Source organism: Muntiacus reevesi, chromosome 4 (genome assembly GCF_963930625.1).
Source record: "Muntiacus reevesi chromosome 4, mMunRee1.1, whole genome shotgun sequence".
In the NCBI taxonomy this organism is placed as follows: Eukaryota; Metazoa; Chordata; class Mammalia; order Artiodactyla; family Cervidae; genus Muntiacus; species Muntiacus reevesi.
In genome coordinates, this window is record NC_089252.1 from 33,659,873 (window position 1) to 33,674,101 (window position 14,229).

Genomic DNA, 14,229 nt, shown 5'->3' on the forward strand with positions numbered 1-14,229 from the left:
GGGCTCTCTATTCTCTTTTACTGATAGAGATATATGCTATTTTTATGCCACTACCACACTGTTCTGATTACTGTAGCTCTGTAATATATTTTGAAATTAGGGAGTATGTCCAGCTTTGTTCTTCTTTCTCAAGATTACTTTGGCTATTTGGGGTCTTTTGTGGTTCCATACAAATTTTAGGATTGTTTTCTCTATTTCTGTGGGAAATGACACTGGAGTTCTTATAGAGATTCCATTGAATCTATAGATTTCTTTGGGTAGAATGGACATTTTAACAATACTCTTCCAATCTGTGAGCACAGAATATGTTTCCATTTATTTGGGCCTTCTTCAATACCTTTCATCAATGTCTTATAGTTTCCAGTGTATAGGTCTTTCACCTCCTTGGTTAAATTTATTCCTAGATATTTTATCTTTTTTGATGCAACTGCAAGTGGTATTGTTTTCCCAATTTCTCTGATAGTCTGTTATATGAAAAGACTTTGACATTGGTGCCATATGATAAAGAACAACTGACTGACAGTATTATAAGGTAACGACCTAGGCCCATTAGTCTAAAATTTACCGAGTACTTCCTCTACATTAGGCACATGTATTAACTTACTTAAGTCCTCACAAAAACCCCATTAAGAGGATTATTATTATTATTTTCCTGAGGTTAATAGCTTGCTGAGATACTAAGTGGCAGAATCAGGACTGGAATCCAGTTGCAGAACCTACTTTCAGAGCCCTTATACTCCTCTTACCCTTTAATAAGATATAAGCTTTGCAGTGCTCTCGTAAATCCCTTTCACTGCTTACCTTTCTCCCTGTCTTGCTCGCAGATGTACTGATTCATGTCTTCACACTGGAAATCGTTCCACTGCCCAAAAGTAATCAGTCCAGCGCAATCTTCTCCAGGCCCATGGCCATGACCCCAGTTATCTGGCTGTCCAGCTTTCCAATTTCTTTTAAGAAAACAGAAATCAAGTGTTATTTGCAAAGTCACGCAGACGTTTGCTTGACCCAAGAGCAGCAGAGAAATGTAAAAAACAAAACCAAGGCCTGTCACGCATCCCAGAATGAAAACGCACTGTTTAAAAAGCTGCACACGCTCTGATTCTGAATAAGAAGCAGCTGTTTCGCAGAGGAGCGTGTGACGCAGCCTCTCCCTGCAGACTTGTTATCTTAGCCACAGCAGAGTCAGCTCGCGGAGCTGCTTCATCACATTGCTGAGGAAGTAAATCTGTCTTCAGCACAGCTCGATGAGCGACAGCTTTCTAATGTGTACTGGAATGCTGACTTCTGGGCTTGAGTGTGAATATATACATTCTGAGGATGGCACACCCACACACAAACACGCACACACTTATGAGAACCCAGAGGGAATCTTTGTACATTCTGATATCTTGTCTCTAACACGTCAGAGTCAGGCAGAGAGAGAGTCACCCCCCCACCTTTTTAAACTTTAACCCTTTTATTTTGTATTGGGGTCGAGCCGATTAATAATGTGGTGGTTTCAGGTGAATAGCGAAGGGACTCAGCCGTTCATATTCTTGTATCCACAGACTTAGCAAATGAACTTTATGGTTGCTGCGGGGAAGGGGAAGTTAGGGACTTCGGGAAGGTCATGTACACACTACTGTATTTAAAATGGAGAGACTGTTGATATCCACTTACAAGAACCTATAAACACTTGGTTATGGTTTTCTGGCTAAGCTGTAGATAGCTAATTGCTTCAGAAAGGAATAGTAATTTAATCTTACTGAAAATGACTCATACATTTCACTGCCTTTTTTGGGAGAGAGATTCTTCAAAACAAGTTGTATTTAAGATGAGCTCAACTTGGGGCTAACTTGTCTGCTGCTTCTCCCAGCACCTCCTCGTCAGGGTTCGCTGTTTCTGCCTTTCTTTCTAAGTGATCAACTAGATGTGCTTCCAAGAGTCAAAACTTGAAAGGCTACATTTTCTTTAAGAGCCAGGTCCTTGAACAGAAGCCTGTGGTCACCTCCTGAGAGGACAAGGTTGCCTCATGCGGAGGGTCCGAAAAGAACATCTGCAGCAGGAGGTGCTTCCCATAAACGATGACTCATTTCCCAAGCAGCAGCATCTGACTCCGTAATCATTCACTCTGATCCATGCTTCATGTTTCTATCAGAGTGGCAGTGGCATTGGCCACTAGAGAAAAATCTTCCACTGTACAGACTCTGATGGCCAAAGAAAGTTCTACAGTAAAGAAACACGTCTCACTACTAAGATTTTCCTATTTTGAAGCCAGGTTCTTACCAGGGTCACCCAGGGATAAAGACCAAATTGCCCTCCATCTTTTGATGACAAGACCAGCAAAAATCAGGGCAGTGGGAAAAGGCGAGTCGAAATTTACAGTCAAAGGATGGGAAAATGAGGTAGAATTGACTTCCCTGCACCAACTGTATAGTTAGGGATTTTTTTTTTTAAGAAAATGAAAAGTGAGGGACTTCTTTGGTGATCCAGTGGTTAAGAATCTGCCTTGCAATGCAGAGAATGTGGGTTCAATCCCTAGTCAGGGAACAAAGATCCCACATGCTGCAGAGCAACTAAGTCTACATGCCACAACTACTGAGCCCGCACACCACAGCTAGAGGCTCCGTGCAACCACAACTACAGAGCTTGTGCGTGTACCACACCAAAAGATCCCACATGACACAACTAAGACTTAAAACAGCCAAATAAATGAATAAACAAGTATTTTTAAAAAATGACCTCAGATAAATCTAGAGATGAAGAGATATTTTAGAGGAAACCATCAAGCAATGAGAGTATAAATGGGATGATACTTAGGTGGAAGAGTCAGAAATAGTTCATTCATTTGCTCATTCATTCCACAGAGTGTCTACTGCATACAAGGGCTAAAGCTAGCTGATGGCAACACGAGTGCTATAGAGAACAGACTGCCGGTCCTCGTAGAACTTCCACCCTAGGCAAGAAACGAAGCAGTTACAAATCTCAGACTGCCACAGTGATGCCAAGAAAAGGTGAAGTTGGAAGGAAACTTTTATGGAAGCTTTTTTGGCGTGTTTCTCTTGACAGACCTTCCTAGAAATGGCAACAGTGCCCAGGCAGTTTGGTGGTGTTGATGTACACTTGCTTCATTTCTGCAGTTATATGAGGGGGTTCCATTCCAATTTTGCTTACCAAATTTGAGACTGTGATTCTGGATGCATCAATGATGGGGACATTTGATATTTTTTTTATCTCACAGTCAATTGGAAAATTTCATAAATAGGAATTCTGATAGACCATCTGTTTAGTATTTTCCCCTTGCATTTCCTTGCCCTTTTCAGTAGGTAAAAGGGGTTTACAGGGAGTTCTCTGGCAATTCAGTGGTTAAGACTCTGTTTTCATTGCTATGAGCATGGGTTTGATCCCTGGTTGGGGAACTAAGATTACACAACTGGCATGGCATGGTCAAAAAATAAAAAAGAGAGAGAGGATAGACAGATGAGACGAAAGAGAACAGATTGATAATGGAAGATCATTTTTATCACCATTTGCCATTTGTTTTTTCCAGGTCATGGAAATTCTTCAGTGTGGTGCTTGAAGTAATCCTTCAGGACTAAAGGTAGGACTTTAGTCCTAAAGGTGGCTAAAGGTGGCTGTGAGTGGAGTGACCCAGGTGAGACCAGCAGGGGTGGGAGATGGAGTAGCTTGAAGCCAGGCTGCAGGGGTAGTTTGTCTTGTACATGGTCTCCCAGCACCTCTTTGGAAAAGCTAAAATCACACGGAGTAATTTGTGGCCAATCCCTTCAGTCTGCATGCTTGTAACAGCACAGAGCATGTCAGAGAAATAGAATGTATATGTTCTGGAGAAGAATTGCAGCTTAAATAGTGCCTAAACCTCACTCACAGGTAGATTCTGGAAAGAGAAATGGCTGAAGCCTGGGTGCCGAATTCTTGAATTCCATATTATAACACACAAGTTGCAGAAGTGGTTGGATAGCAACATGCATTATGTACTTGGACAGTGTATTCTGAGTACACCGGGGACCATGGAAGCACCTAGACTCACTCTTCCAGGAGCTGGAATCATGAAGCATCTCAGCTGGTGGGTGTGAAGCACCCCCTCCCCATCCCCACCCTCCCTGTTCCGGGTTTATCCTCATGGAGGTAGAGCACAAACTTTCAACCTTGGCAATCAGGCAACCCCAGGCAACCTTGGCAAACCCACCCAACCACACAACTTAGTACTTTCTCATCAGCCGCAAGATTGATGGAGGCTTCAGGGCTGAGAAAATTCTTCTGGTAAGAGCCTGGCCTCAAAACAGGAAAATCTTAGTAGCGAGAAACATTTCTTTGCTATTGAATTTTCTCCTGCTATAGAGGTTTCTCTCTAGTGGCCAAAGCCAGAGTCACTCTGATAGAAACATGAAGCATGAAGAGTGAGTGATTATGGCATAAAATGAAGCCAAAGTTTCCCTTCCAGTGCTTTTTAATTTTTGGAGACTTGTTTGATGACCCAGCACTTATTTGACAATCTTGGTGAGTGTACCATATGCATCTGAAAAGAATGTGTATTTGTGGCTGTTGGGTGAAAGGTTCCATAAATATCAATGAAGTCAAGTTAGTTGATTGGTTGGTTGATTTAGTCCCTAAGTTGTGTCTGACTCTTGCAACCCCGTAGACTGTAGCCTGACAGGCTCCTTTGGTCCATAGGATTTCTCAGGCAAGAAATGGAGTGGGTTGCCATTTCCTTTGCCAGGGGATCTTCCCGACCCAGGGATCGAACCCAAGGATCAAACCCAGGTCCCCTCATTACAGGTGGTCTCCAGTATTGTAGGCGATTCTGTACCAACTGAGCCACCAGGGAAGTTAGTTGATAGTGTCTGCTACATTCCTCTCGGTTTTTCTGTCTACTTGGTTCTATTAATTAATGAGAAGAGAGCATTGAAAGCTCATTTGAAGCCCTTCTCTTCACCATATGCACATTTAGGGTCAAGGTGTCCGTCTTCTTGATTGTGACAGGGTCCTGAAAATCAGACTATTTTTACGTGAGTGGAACAGTATCTCTCATTCATACTGTGCCCAAAACTCTAGAAAAGATTCTCCGGGATGACACAGGGGCTGGGTCATGGTGGACACTTCAGGATAATTCACTGAATGTTATCATGAGTCCGTGGGCCAGCAGATCCCAATGTCCAGCCAGGGAACTGGTACCAGCTGGTGAAGAATGAAGTTCTCACAGGTCTGTTGTGAAAAGAGAAAAATGAGGACAACTCTGTGTGTATGTATGGGTGATGGCCAACTGTCTTTTTTGATCTTGTTTTTGTTGTTTTTGTGCTGGGATTTATTGATAGGTGATTTTTGTCTTTTTGGCTGCACTGTGGCATGTGGGAGCTTAGCTCCCCAACCACGGATTAAATCCATGCCCCCTGACTTGGAAGTCTTGGCCACTGAACCGCTGGGGAAGTCCCAGTAGGTGATTTTTAAAACCCATGTCCTTAGTTGACAAATAAAATCTTGGCAACATGGGTCAGCTCTCCAGTCTTTCTCTTGGAAGTGCATTGGTGGGTGGACCGAAAGCACTTGGAAACCTGTTCCTAGGCACCATCCTGAGACATCACCGATTGCTTCTCTTGCCCCAGTATTCATAGTCAGTGAGTCAGGTTGTATGTTTTGCTGAAAATAAACCTCTGTTCAAGTCCATGTGTACCTTAAGCTTTCAGCATCCAACCCATGTCACTGTTGCTTTTTGTCTGATTACTCCAGCACCATCTTCCTCAACCAGCTCTCAGTATAAAAATTCAAGTAGGGGCAAGAGACAGAGGAGAGAGCTTTTCATCCTTTTTCTCTTTCCTCCTTAATAGTACCCCCAACAGCCTGAAACAATTTCAGAGGGGGAGAAAGGGTAAGAGCAAAGTAGGGAGACTGATTTCTTCTGTAACCTGGGTGAGGCATGGGGAGGGGTCAGGTCCAGAAACCAGTGTGTACAGCAGGGGAAAGGGAAGTAATGGACCGTGCATGGAGGCCACAGAAGCAGAGAGGAGGAGGGTGCAGGTGAGTCTGAGTACGTGGAGAGGTACCTGTGTTGGGTACCTTGTGTTGAGAGAGACCTGGGAAATTCCATGGACAGAGAAGCCTGGCGGGCTACAGTCTATAGGGTCACAGGAGAGTCGGACACAACTTAGCAACTGAACGACAAGAAAATGATGATGGCGATGACAATAGGAGGAGTTATTGTTCAGTCCCAGTTGTGTCTGACTCTTTGTGACCCCATGCACTGCAGCACGCCAGGCCTCCCTGTCCTTCATCATCTCCCGAAGTTTGCCCAAATTCAGGTCCATTCCATTGGTGATGCCACCCAGCCATCTCATCCTCTGACGCCCTCTTCTCCTTCTGCCCTCAGTCGTTCCCAGTATCAGAGACTTTTCCAGTGAGTCAACTGTTGGCATCAGATGACCAAAATACTGGAGCTTCAGCTTCACATCAGTCCTTCCAACGAGAATTCAGGGCTTCTTTCCTTTAGGATTGACTGGTTTGATCGCCTTGCTGTCCAAGGGACTTTCAGGAGTCTTCTGCAGCACCACAGTCCCAAGGCATCAATTCTTTGGCGTTCTGCCTTAGACAAGTAATTGGAGTAATAATATGAACACTAGCAGATAGCATATCTTCCGCACTTCCCATGGGCTCGCTGTCATTGTTGCTTGATATGTATCATCTCATTGAATGTTTATAACACCGATGTCGGTGCTTCTGTCACCTGCACCTCTAGATGAGGGCGTGGAGGTTCACGTGGTTGGGTAACTTACACAGGGTCGCGTAGCTGCTGAGTGCTGGCTGAAGGCCTGGAACCCAGAGCTGGTGAACTCCAGGGCAGATACTGCCTTCCCTTGCTGCAACTGGCTTTTTCTCGTTTGTGGCGTGTTTATTATTAAATGGCAAGTTCAATTAGCCTTCGGCTATTGAGGCCTCATAATATGTCTGCCTAATTTATTCTTGCTTTTAAAATCTGATCCCAGGGATTTTTACATGTCTATGTGTTCCTTTGGGTGGGAAACAAGAAGCAGAGTCTGGGCTCTGGCTGGGGTGCTGTGCAGTTGTGGCTGGGAACGGAGCTCCCCGAAGGTGTCTGGTGATGTGATTCTTTCCTGTCCCAGGTACCAGAGCTGGGCTGTCACCCCAATCAGTACTTCCTGCTGGAGCCTGGGAGACAGGAGAAAATTCCACCCTGGGAGAGCTGGCAGGGGTGCTACTGTTCCTGCTCAATCCATTCCATGTGGGCCAACCCAATTTGTGCTTAGAGGAGGGCTTCGGATTGAATTTCTTAGTGAGTCTAACCCAGACCTATTTTTTTTTTTTTTGCATTTATGACTGTGAGAAAAGTGGAGGAGACTGAAGTTATTTTTTTTTAGCTCCCTGCTGACTGCTTTAAAAAAATGATCCGTACTCTTGACTGTCAAAGTGACACATTTATCTTTCCCTTAGTAGTCTCTGCCGCCTGTCCCAACTGTCACCGCTCTGATTTTATTTTTTTAAATTTATCTATTTCTTTGCATCAGGTTTGAACTGAGGCCTCCCCTCCCCACTTCCACTGCTCCGATTTTATTTGTTTAAAAATATTATTTATCTATTTATTTGACTGAATCAGGTTTTAACTGAGGTATATGGAATCTTTTGTTTCTTTTTTTTAAATCTTTTAGTTGCGGCACATGTGAACTCTTTACTTGTAGCATGTGGGATCTAGTTCCCTGCCCAGGGATTGAACCTGGGTCCCCTGCATTCGGAGTACAGCGTGGTAGCCACTGGACCACCAGGGAAGTCCCTCCACCGCTCTGATTGTGGATGACAACTCTCACAACTGCTTTGAGTCTCCTGAAGCGTATCCTTGCCGCGATGGGATGCCCTCCTTGGGTGTCAGCCACGTTTCCGGGGGCCAGGATGTGGTGTGGCTTCCTCCCACCGAGGATGGGTGTGCAGGGAGCAGACTGGTGGTCTGCTGAGCCAGGAAAGAGATATCCATTTGTCCCGGGGGCTGTCTGAGGCTCACCTTTGGAGCTGACCCCAAATCTTCAAATGTTCCACCTCAATGTTTGGTTGCCATTCTAAAAGAAATGGCCTGGCTGGTTGATTCCCTAGTGGGCCAGTGGTTAAGAATTCACCTTGCAATGCAGGGACTGTGGCTTCGATCCCTAGTTGGGGAACTAAGATTCCATAAGGCATGGAACAACTAAGCCCACTGGTTACTGAGCCCCCATGATGCAGCTAAGACCTGATGCAGCCAAATAAATAAATGCTTAAAAAAATCCTTTAAAAGAAATGGCCTTACTCTGGTTTCTATCTATATCCTCTGATCATGCTTGTCACATAGAGGATTTAAAAGCATAAAGAAGTCTGTCTACCCACACACAGGCACACACATGCGTGCGCATGCACACACACACACACACACACACACACAGAAACTCTACCTGGCCCCTCCATCCCTCAAGCCCATCTTCCTGTCCTTGACCACAACTGCTCCAGCCCTGATGCCCGTGACATTGTCCTGGACCAGAAACACACTCAATCTCTCCTCTCTGGGGTCCAAGGATGCTGCGGCTACTGCAGCTCAGGACACAATCTTGAGGCCAAGATGCCCACACGTCTGCTTGAGCCTCTGTAGGACATGTCTTTTGTCTCCAGCAAAGGAAAGGTGTTCACAGGTGGGTTTTTATAAACTCTGCCCTATTTGGTACAGTGTGTGTGGCACAACTTCACATTTCCGCATCCACTGGAGGCAAAGCAAGAGGAGGATGAAGAGTTGAAATGGAAACAGGCACAATTTCATCCTCTTCAGACCCTGGGGTGGGATGAGGGCAGGAGTGGACGCTGGGGTCTGGTGAGATGCATGGAAATTTCTGTGCCCCTGGGAGCTTTGAGAAGGTTCTATGAACTGCTTCTGTTCTCTGTTGCTGCCTTTACAGAACTAGGTCACATGGGATTTACGGGCCTCTTCAAACCTGCGGGAGATGGTCGTCCCACAAGTGCACTTGAACTTTCTGTGTGTAGGGGAGTCATCAACTTGACCACACTCTGGCCAGAAGCCCAGTGAGGGCTGGGACACCAACAGCGTCATCCTGATGGGAGCGCTCTGCCCATGTTGGAAACACATCTGGGGAGTTCGACTGAACAGGGGGAGCCGGGCTTCCTTGGCTTTTGTGGCGGCACTTAAAGAGCACGCTTAGCCATCTCTCTACTATACCACCCTGGGTGGTTTTATGAGTCTGTGTGTTTGTTTGTTTTTTGTCTTAGTAGAAATGAAGAAAAATTCACTCCATGAGAAGAGGAAAAAAAACCCGACTTTTACCCCATATTGATTTCCCTCCATGGAAATAAACACGCAGCTGGCACCCAGAGGCTGAGTGTGAGGACTGCGCTGGAGAGAAGGTTGTTCAGGAAGAAACACAAGCCCGCGGACGTCTCTGAGACTCACTCGTACTCCAGAAGTGTCCCATCCAGCCACCTCCATTCATTCTCCCGCTGCAAGTCCGTGAGGCCAATCCAGTAGTTCTCTTTCGCCACCATCTGCTTTTTGATCCATTGCTGGAAAATAAAATCATAGATGGTGCGTCACTATTTCTTGAACAGATGTTTGGGGGGCTTTCAATATTTAGAAATGAGGGACACTTTCGAAGAGGATGCTTGTCATAACTTGTGCACTGCTTTTGCTGTCCTCTTTTTATTGCACTTGTTTGGCCATGGGGTTTTTTTTTTTTTTTTTTTTTTGGTGGTGGGCAGGGGGGAGGGGAGGGCTTTGACATGTTTTCCTCTTATATTATAAGCAATACTCCTAAACTATCCAGACCACTCGTGCATCCCACCAGGCTCCACCCCCTTCCACAACCCCTCCCTCTGATGTTCTAATACAGTAACAGCCACGGCACCATCAAGCTCTTCCTCCTGGCTGGGTCCCACGTTCAGTGTCACACATAACATGCCTTCGAGCCATTACAACCACCAACCTAATAAAGGTGACAAGTGGTTGAGCTGGGATCAGGCCCAGGAGCCTGACCACTGTCTTCTGGATGCTCATTTCCAGTCAATTACTGCAGAAGCATCCGTTTTCAGTGTCCTGTCTGCCGGAGACATGCAGGGGAAAGGAAGGATGCCCCCGAGACAGTGCGGCATTAAAGAGAAAGCATTGGTGTTGTCGCTGGATGGACCTCAGTTTCAGTCTCAGCTCTGCATTTACTTGTCTCATGTATTAATCATTCAAATTTTGTGGGGCCTCAGTTTTCCCGTCTGTAAGATGGGGATAATATTACCCACCCATTACAGGCTCCTGGGGTGTGGTGAGGTTTATAGGAGAAAATGCCTGGAACACATTAGGGACCAAATGAGTGGTTATCATGTGTGGGCTCTGCCCCAGGACCATATATGCCCTTCCTGACCCTGTTGAGGCCACCTGTCTGGACCCTGGCATTCAGCCCCACCCTTCCAGTGCTCAGGGCTCTCTGCCTCTCCATAGGAGACTTGTACTGACCTTCAGGCTTCCCGCTCTTTCAATAGTCACTGGGAAAAGCCACACAGCTCCAGGCTTGATAAAGCAAGAGCTTCCAGATGCGAGCACAAGGACCCAATCCCCATGCCATGAATGCTTTCTGTCCCTGGATAAAGCCCAAATCTCAGTCATGTGGCCCCTGGTGTTTCTGTGACTATGAATTTATGGTATCTTTGAATCCTTAGTAAGCATGCACTTTCCAGATGTCAGCGATCCTTAAATTACAGTTTTCTCCAACCCTAAGAATGCCACACACGTACCTGCTCCTCTTCCGTGTTTATGAAAACGAGATGTGAAGACATGCTTTCGCAGAAAAGTTTTGCATTGGCAAAAAAGTCTCTCTCAGACGAAAAAAAGTAGCATTTGTTTGCAAATTTCTTCCAATGAGGCAGGCAGCCTAGGAATGCAAAGTTTAAAAATGCTGATGAAAACATATACACGCTGAAAACACTATGCCTTTAGGAGGCATAGCCACAGCCCGGCTTCCCCGGTGCCCGTGTGCTGAGTCTGTGACTGATGTTCCCGAACATTCTAGGGGCCAAGACCAGTCTGAGGAAGTAGGTGGCCTGCAGGACACACGGTGGTTAAAACCACTTATGCGGGCCTTTGTGTCTGGATTAGTCTTTACAACGACAGAAGTAACAGACACGGAAATAACAAGCAGCACAGTCTCAGGTGGGCCCCATCAGCCTGGGATCACGTAGAACCTGTAAACAAGAGGCTGGGAGAGCTAGGCTCACAGAAGAAATGCAACTAAAGGGGACTGCAGGAAACCAAGTGGAATCGGCTGTGGGTCCAAGGGGAGAAAGATAGGCTTGGTTGCAAACCCAAAGCTTTCATTATCAAAGGATGAGAAGGTGCCACAATACCTTCTCAAAAAGAAATGCAAGCTGGCTTCAGGAACAGAAAGTTCCATCTGCACGTTAACCAAGGGTCGACCATCCCCAGGTGAAAGGTAGAGAATGAAGACAGGGACGGCTCTGGGGTGGCCAGCCTCAGATTTTCCTGAATTCAACGTCTGGGACCAGTTTGTCCCAGAGGACCCGACTTAGCTAATGATAAACAAGCACTAGGGGGGCTGATGCTGTTTAGGGATAAACACACATGCCTGAAGGATGCTGCCTGGCGAGGGGCCAGGCGAGCAGCCAGGGCTGAGGCCCATCCTGTGTGATGCCTTCACTGCTAGTAAGATTGGGGGTGTGGGGCGAACACGGGGAGCACCCCCATCCTGGGTGCGAGGGGCTCAGACTCACCGCTGTTCTCAGGTGCTGTGGTCGGCTCGGTCTTAAGGGCCAGGGGCACTGCCGCCCCTGCGGGGCCAGGGGGGCCAGGGAGACCCTTGATACCTGGCATGCCCGGCACCCCAGGGAGGCCTGGCAGCCCCCGTGGCCCGGGCACCCCAGGCTCCCCCACAGTGCCCTGCAGTCCCTGGAAGCCGGGGGGCCCCTGGGGGCCTGGGAGTCCATCCTTGCCCGGTGGGCCGGGGGGGCCTGGGTCCCCACTGGGGCCCTGGGGGCCGGGCTTCCCCGGGGACCCTCGGGAGCCTTTGGAGCCTTGCAGGCCTTTGGAGCCTTTGCTGCCGCGCTCTCCAGGGGGGCCAACCGGCCCGATTGGGCCCCTCTCACCGGCTGGGCCAGGCGGGCCCGGCTCCCCCTTCTCTCCTTTCTGCCCCTTGTTGCCGGTGGGGCCTGGGGGTCCCTGCTGTCCTCGGTCACCTTTCGGACCCCTGGGACCAGGAGGACCTGAAACATAAAAAGAAGACAAAAGGCATAAGCATGAAATCCACGACACCTCTGGTCATCTGGGACCATTTTTTCACCAGCAGGAAGGCTGTGTGGGTTAGGATCGCTGTGTGTGTGTCTGTGTGTGCATGCGTGTGCGCTCAGTCATGTTTGAGTCTTTGCAACCCCAAGGACCAGAGAAGGCAGGGGCACCCCACTCCAGTACTCTTGCTTGGAGAATCCCATGGACGGAGGAGCCTGGTAGGCTGCAGTCCATGGGGTCACGAAGAGTCGGACACGACTGAGCGACTTCACTTTCATTTTTCACTTTCACGCACCGGAGAAGGAAATGGCAACCCACTCCAGTGTTCTTGCCTGGAGAATCCCAGGGACGGGGGAGCCTGGTGGGCTGCCGTCTATGGGGTCGCACAGAGTTGGACACGACTGAAGCGACTTAGCAGCAGCAGCAGCAACCCCAAGGACTGTAGCCCACCAGGCTCCTCTGTCCATGGGATTCTCCAGGCAAGAATACTGGAGTGGGTTGCATTTCCTTGAGATGACCTCTCTCTTATTTCCTCCTCATTCCATCGATCTGATGAATATTTATTAACTACCTATTGTATGACAAGCACCATGTAAGGTGTGGGGTAAGGGGTTGAATTGGACTAAAAAGATGCCATGGAGTGCTGAGAGACTCTGTCCTGTAATTCCCCCATCGCACCAGCCTGGCCTCTCCTCTCTGCTCCTCCGCTGCGGTGCCCCTGTCCCTCCAGTGGTGCTGTGGGAACACGGAGGTCCTCAGGGCCAGGCCTCACTATGGACCAGCTCACCGGGACCGGAGGTCTCTGCTGGGGGTGCTCTCAGGGCCAGCTGAGGAGGACCAGTTTCATTTTTCCCAGTGATGCAAACAGTGCATCAAATGCATCTAATAATGCAAATAGGGTTTGGGTTTCCCTGGTGGCTCAGACTGTAAAAATCCACCTGCAATACAGGAGACCTGGGTTGAGAAGATCCCCTGGAGGAGGGCATGGCAACCCACTCCAGTATTCTTGCCTGGAGAATCCCCATGGACAGAGGAGCCTGGCGGGCTACAGTCCATGGAGTTGCAAAGAGTCAGACACAACTGAGCGACTAAGCACAGTACCCAGGGAAGGTAGACTAGAGAAAGAAACAGGTGCAGCATCTCACTGGCAAGGGAGGGGAAAAAATTGTTTTCCTCCAAAGGAGGAAAAAGCAGTTCCCCCTTAAAAAGGCAGGGAGGGGGTTGGGGGAAGGGAAGCAAATACCTGCTCATCGCTCCTTGCTCCAAAAGGCGGTTCACTTAACGTGGGGTTGTCCTGTTTTCTCTGAGTTCTCAAGAGTAGCATCGACATCACACAATACATCACAACCAGGATTTGTATGAAAATGACAGGGTGAGGTACCGTCACATACAGTATATCACGTGACCTTCGTCTATGGCATAGGATTCCCACAGCACATCTGAGGACATGCAGGGCCAGAGACACAAGCTGTTTGCTCAGAGTTACTGAGCAACTCAAGACAGATCTACCCAGGCCAGTGGGGCTTCCCAGGTGGCTCAGCGGTAAAGAATCCACCTGCAATGCAGGAGACCTGGGTTCAATCCCTGGGTCAGGAAGATCCCCTGGAGAAGGGAATGGCAACCCACTCCAGTATTTATTCTTGCCTGAGGAATCCCATGGACAGAGGAGCCTGGCAGGCTACAGTCCATGGAGTCACAAAGAGTCAGACACAACTGGGCGACTGACATAGCACCTGCGACTGACATAGCACCTGCATGGGAGTAAGATATGTCCAGTTACCATCGGGGGAGGAGCTGGGGCAGGAATTCAGGGCTTCTCGTGTTGAAATGAACAAATCATGGAGGACACTGTGCTCAAATATTCCGCTGCCTGGAATCTTAGAGCATCTGAGGTCTCGCTATTCTACAGGGATAAGTATAAGGGCTCCACACCCATTCTCTGGATGGAAGCACAGAGTCTTGGAGGCTGG

At 47.9% G+C, this 14,229-nt stretch overlaps 1 protein-coding gene, 1 long non-coding RNA gene and 1 other non-coding gene across 8 annotated transcripts in view; 1 reads left to right on the plus strand and 2 right to left on the minus strand.

Moving 5' to 3' along the window:
* LOC136166365 (uncharacterized) overlaps positions 1-9,421 on the plus strand; it is a 37,127-nt gene extending 27,706 nt beyond the window's left edge. The window contains exons 2-6 of one of the 6 annotated variants that reach the window (XR_010662894.1): positions 2,847-3,030; positions 3,530-3,580; positions 3,868-4,063; positions 7,113-7,282; positions 9,250-9,421. This is a non-coding gene — a long non-coding RNA (uncharacterized lncRNA). Of the gene's footprint in view, positions 1-2,846; positions 3,031-3,529; positions 3,581-3,867; positions 4,064-7,112; positions 7,283-9,246 lie in introns of all 6 variants that reach the window. The other 5 variants (XR_010662892.1, XR_010662889.1, XR_010662893.1 and 2 more) reach the window with 5 other exon arrangements.
* The window catches only part of COLEC12 (collectin subfamily member 12), a 178,074-nt gene that overhangs the window by 2,197 nt on the left and 161,648 nt on the right, over positions 1-14,229 (minus strand). The window contains exons 6-9 of the mRNA XM_065932493.1: positions 11,749-12,237; positions 10,756-10,892; positions 9,428-9,537; positions 802-947 (exon numbers count right to left, since the gene is read on the minus strand). Of these exons, the coding sequence (XP_065788565.1) occupies positions 802-947; positions 9,428-9,537; positions 10,756-10,892; positions 11,749-12,237 (882 nt within the window). The remainder of the gene's footprint in view (positions 1-801; positions 948-9,427; positions 9,538-10,755; positions 10,893-11,748; positions 12,238-14,229) is intronic.
* TRNAR-CCG (transfer RNA arginine (anticodon CCG)) lies at positions 7,700-7,772 on the minus strand. Its single transcript has one exon. It is a non-coding gene; the product is annotated as a tRNA-Arg (tRNA).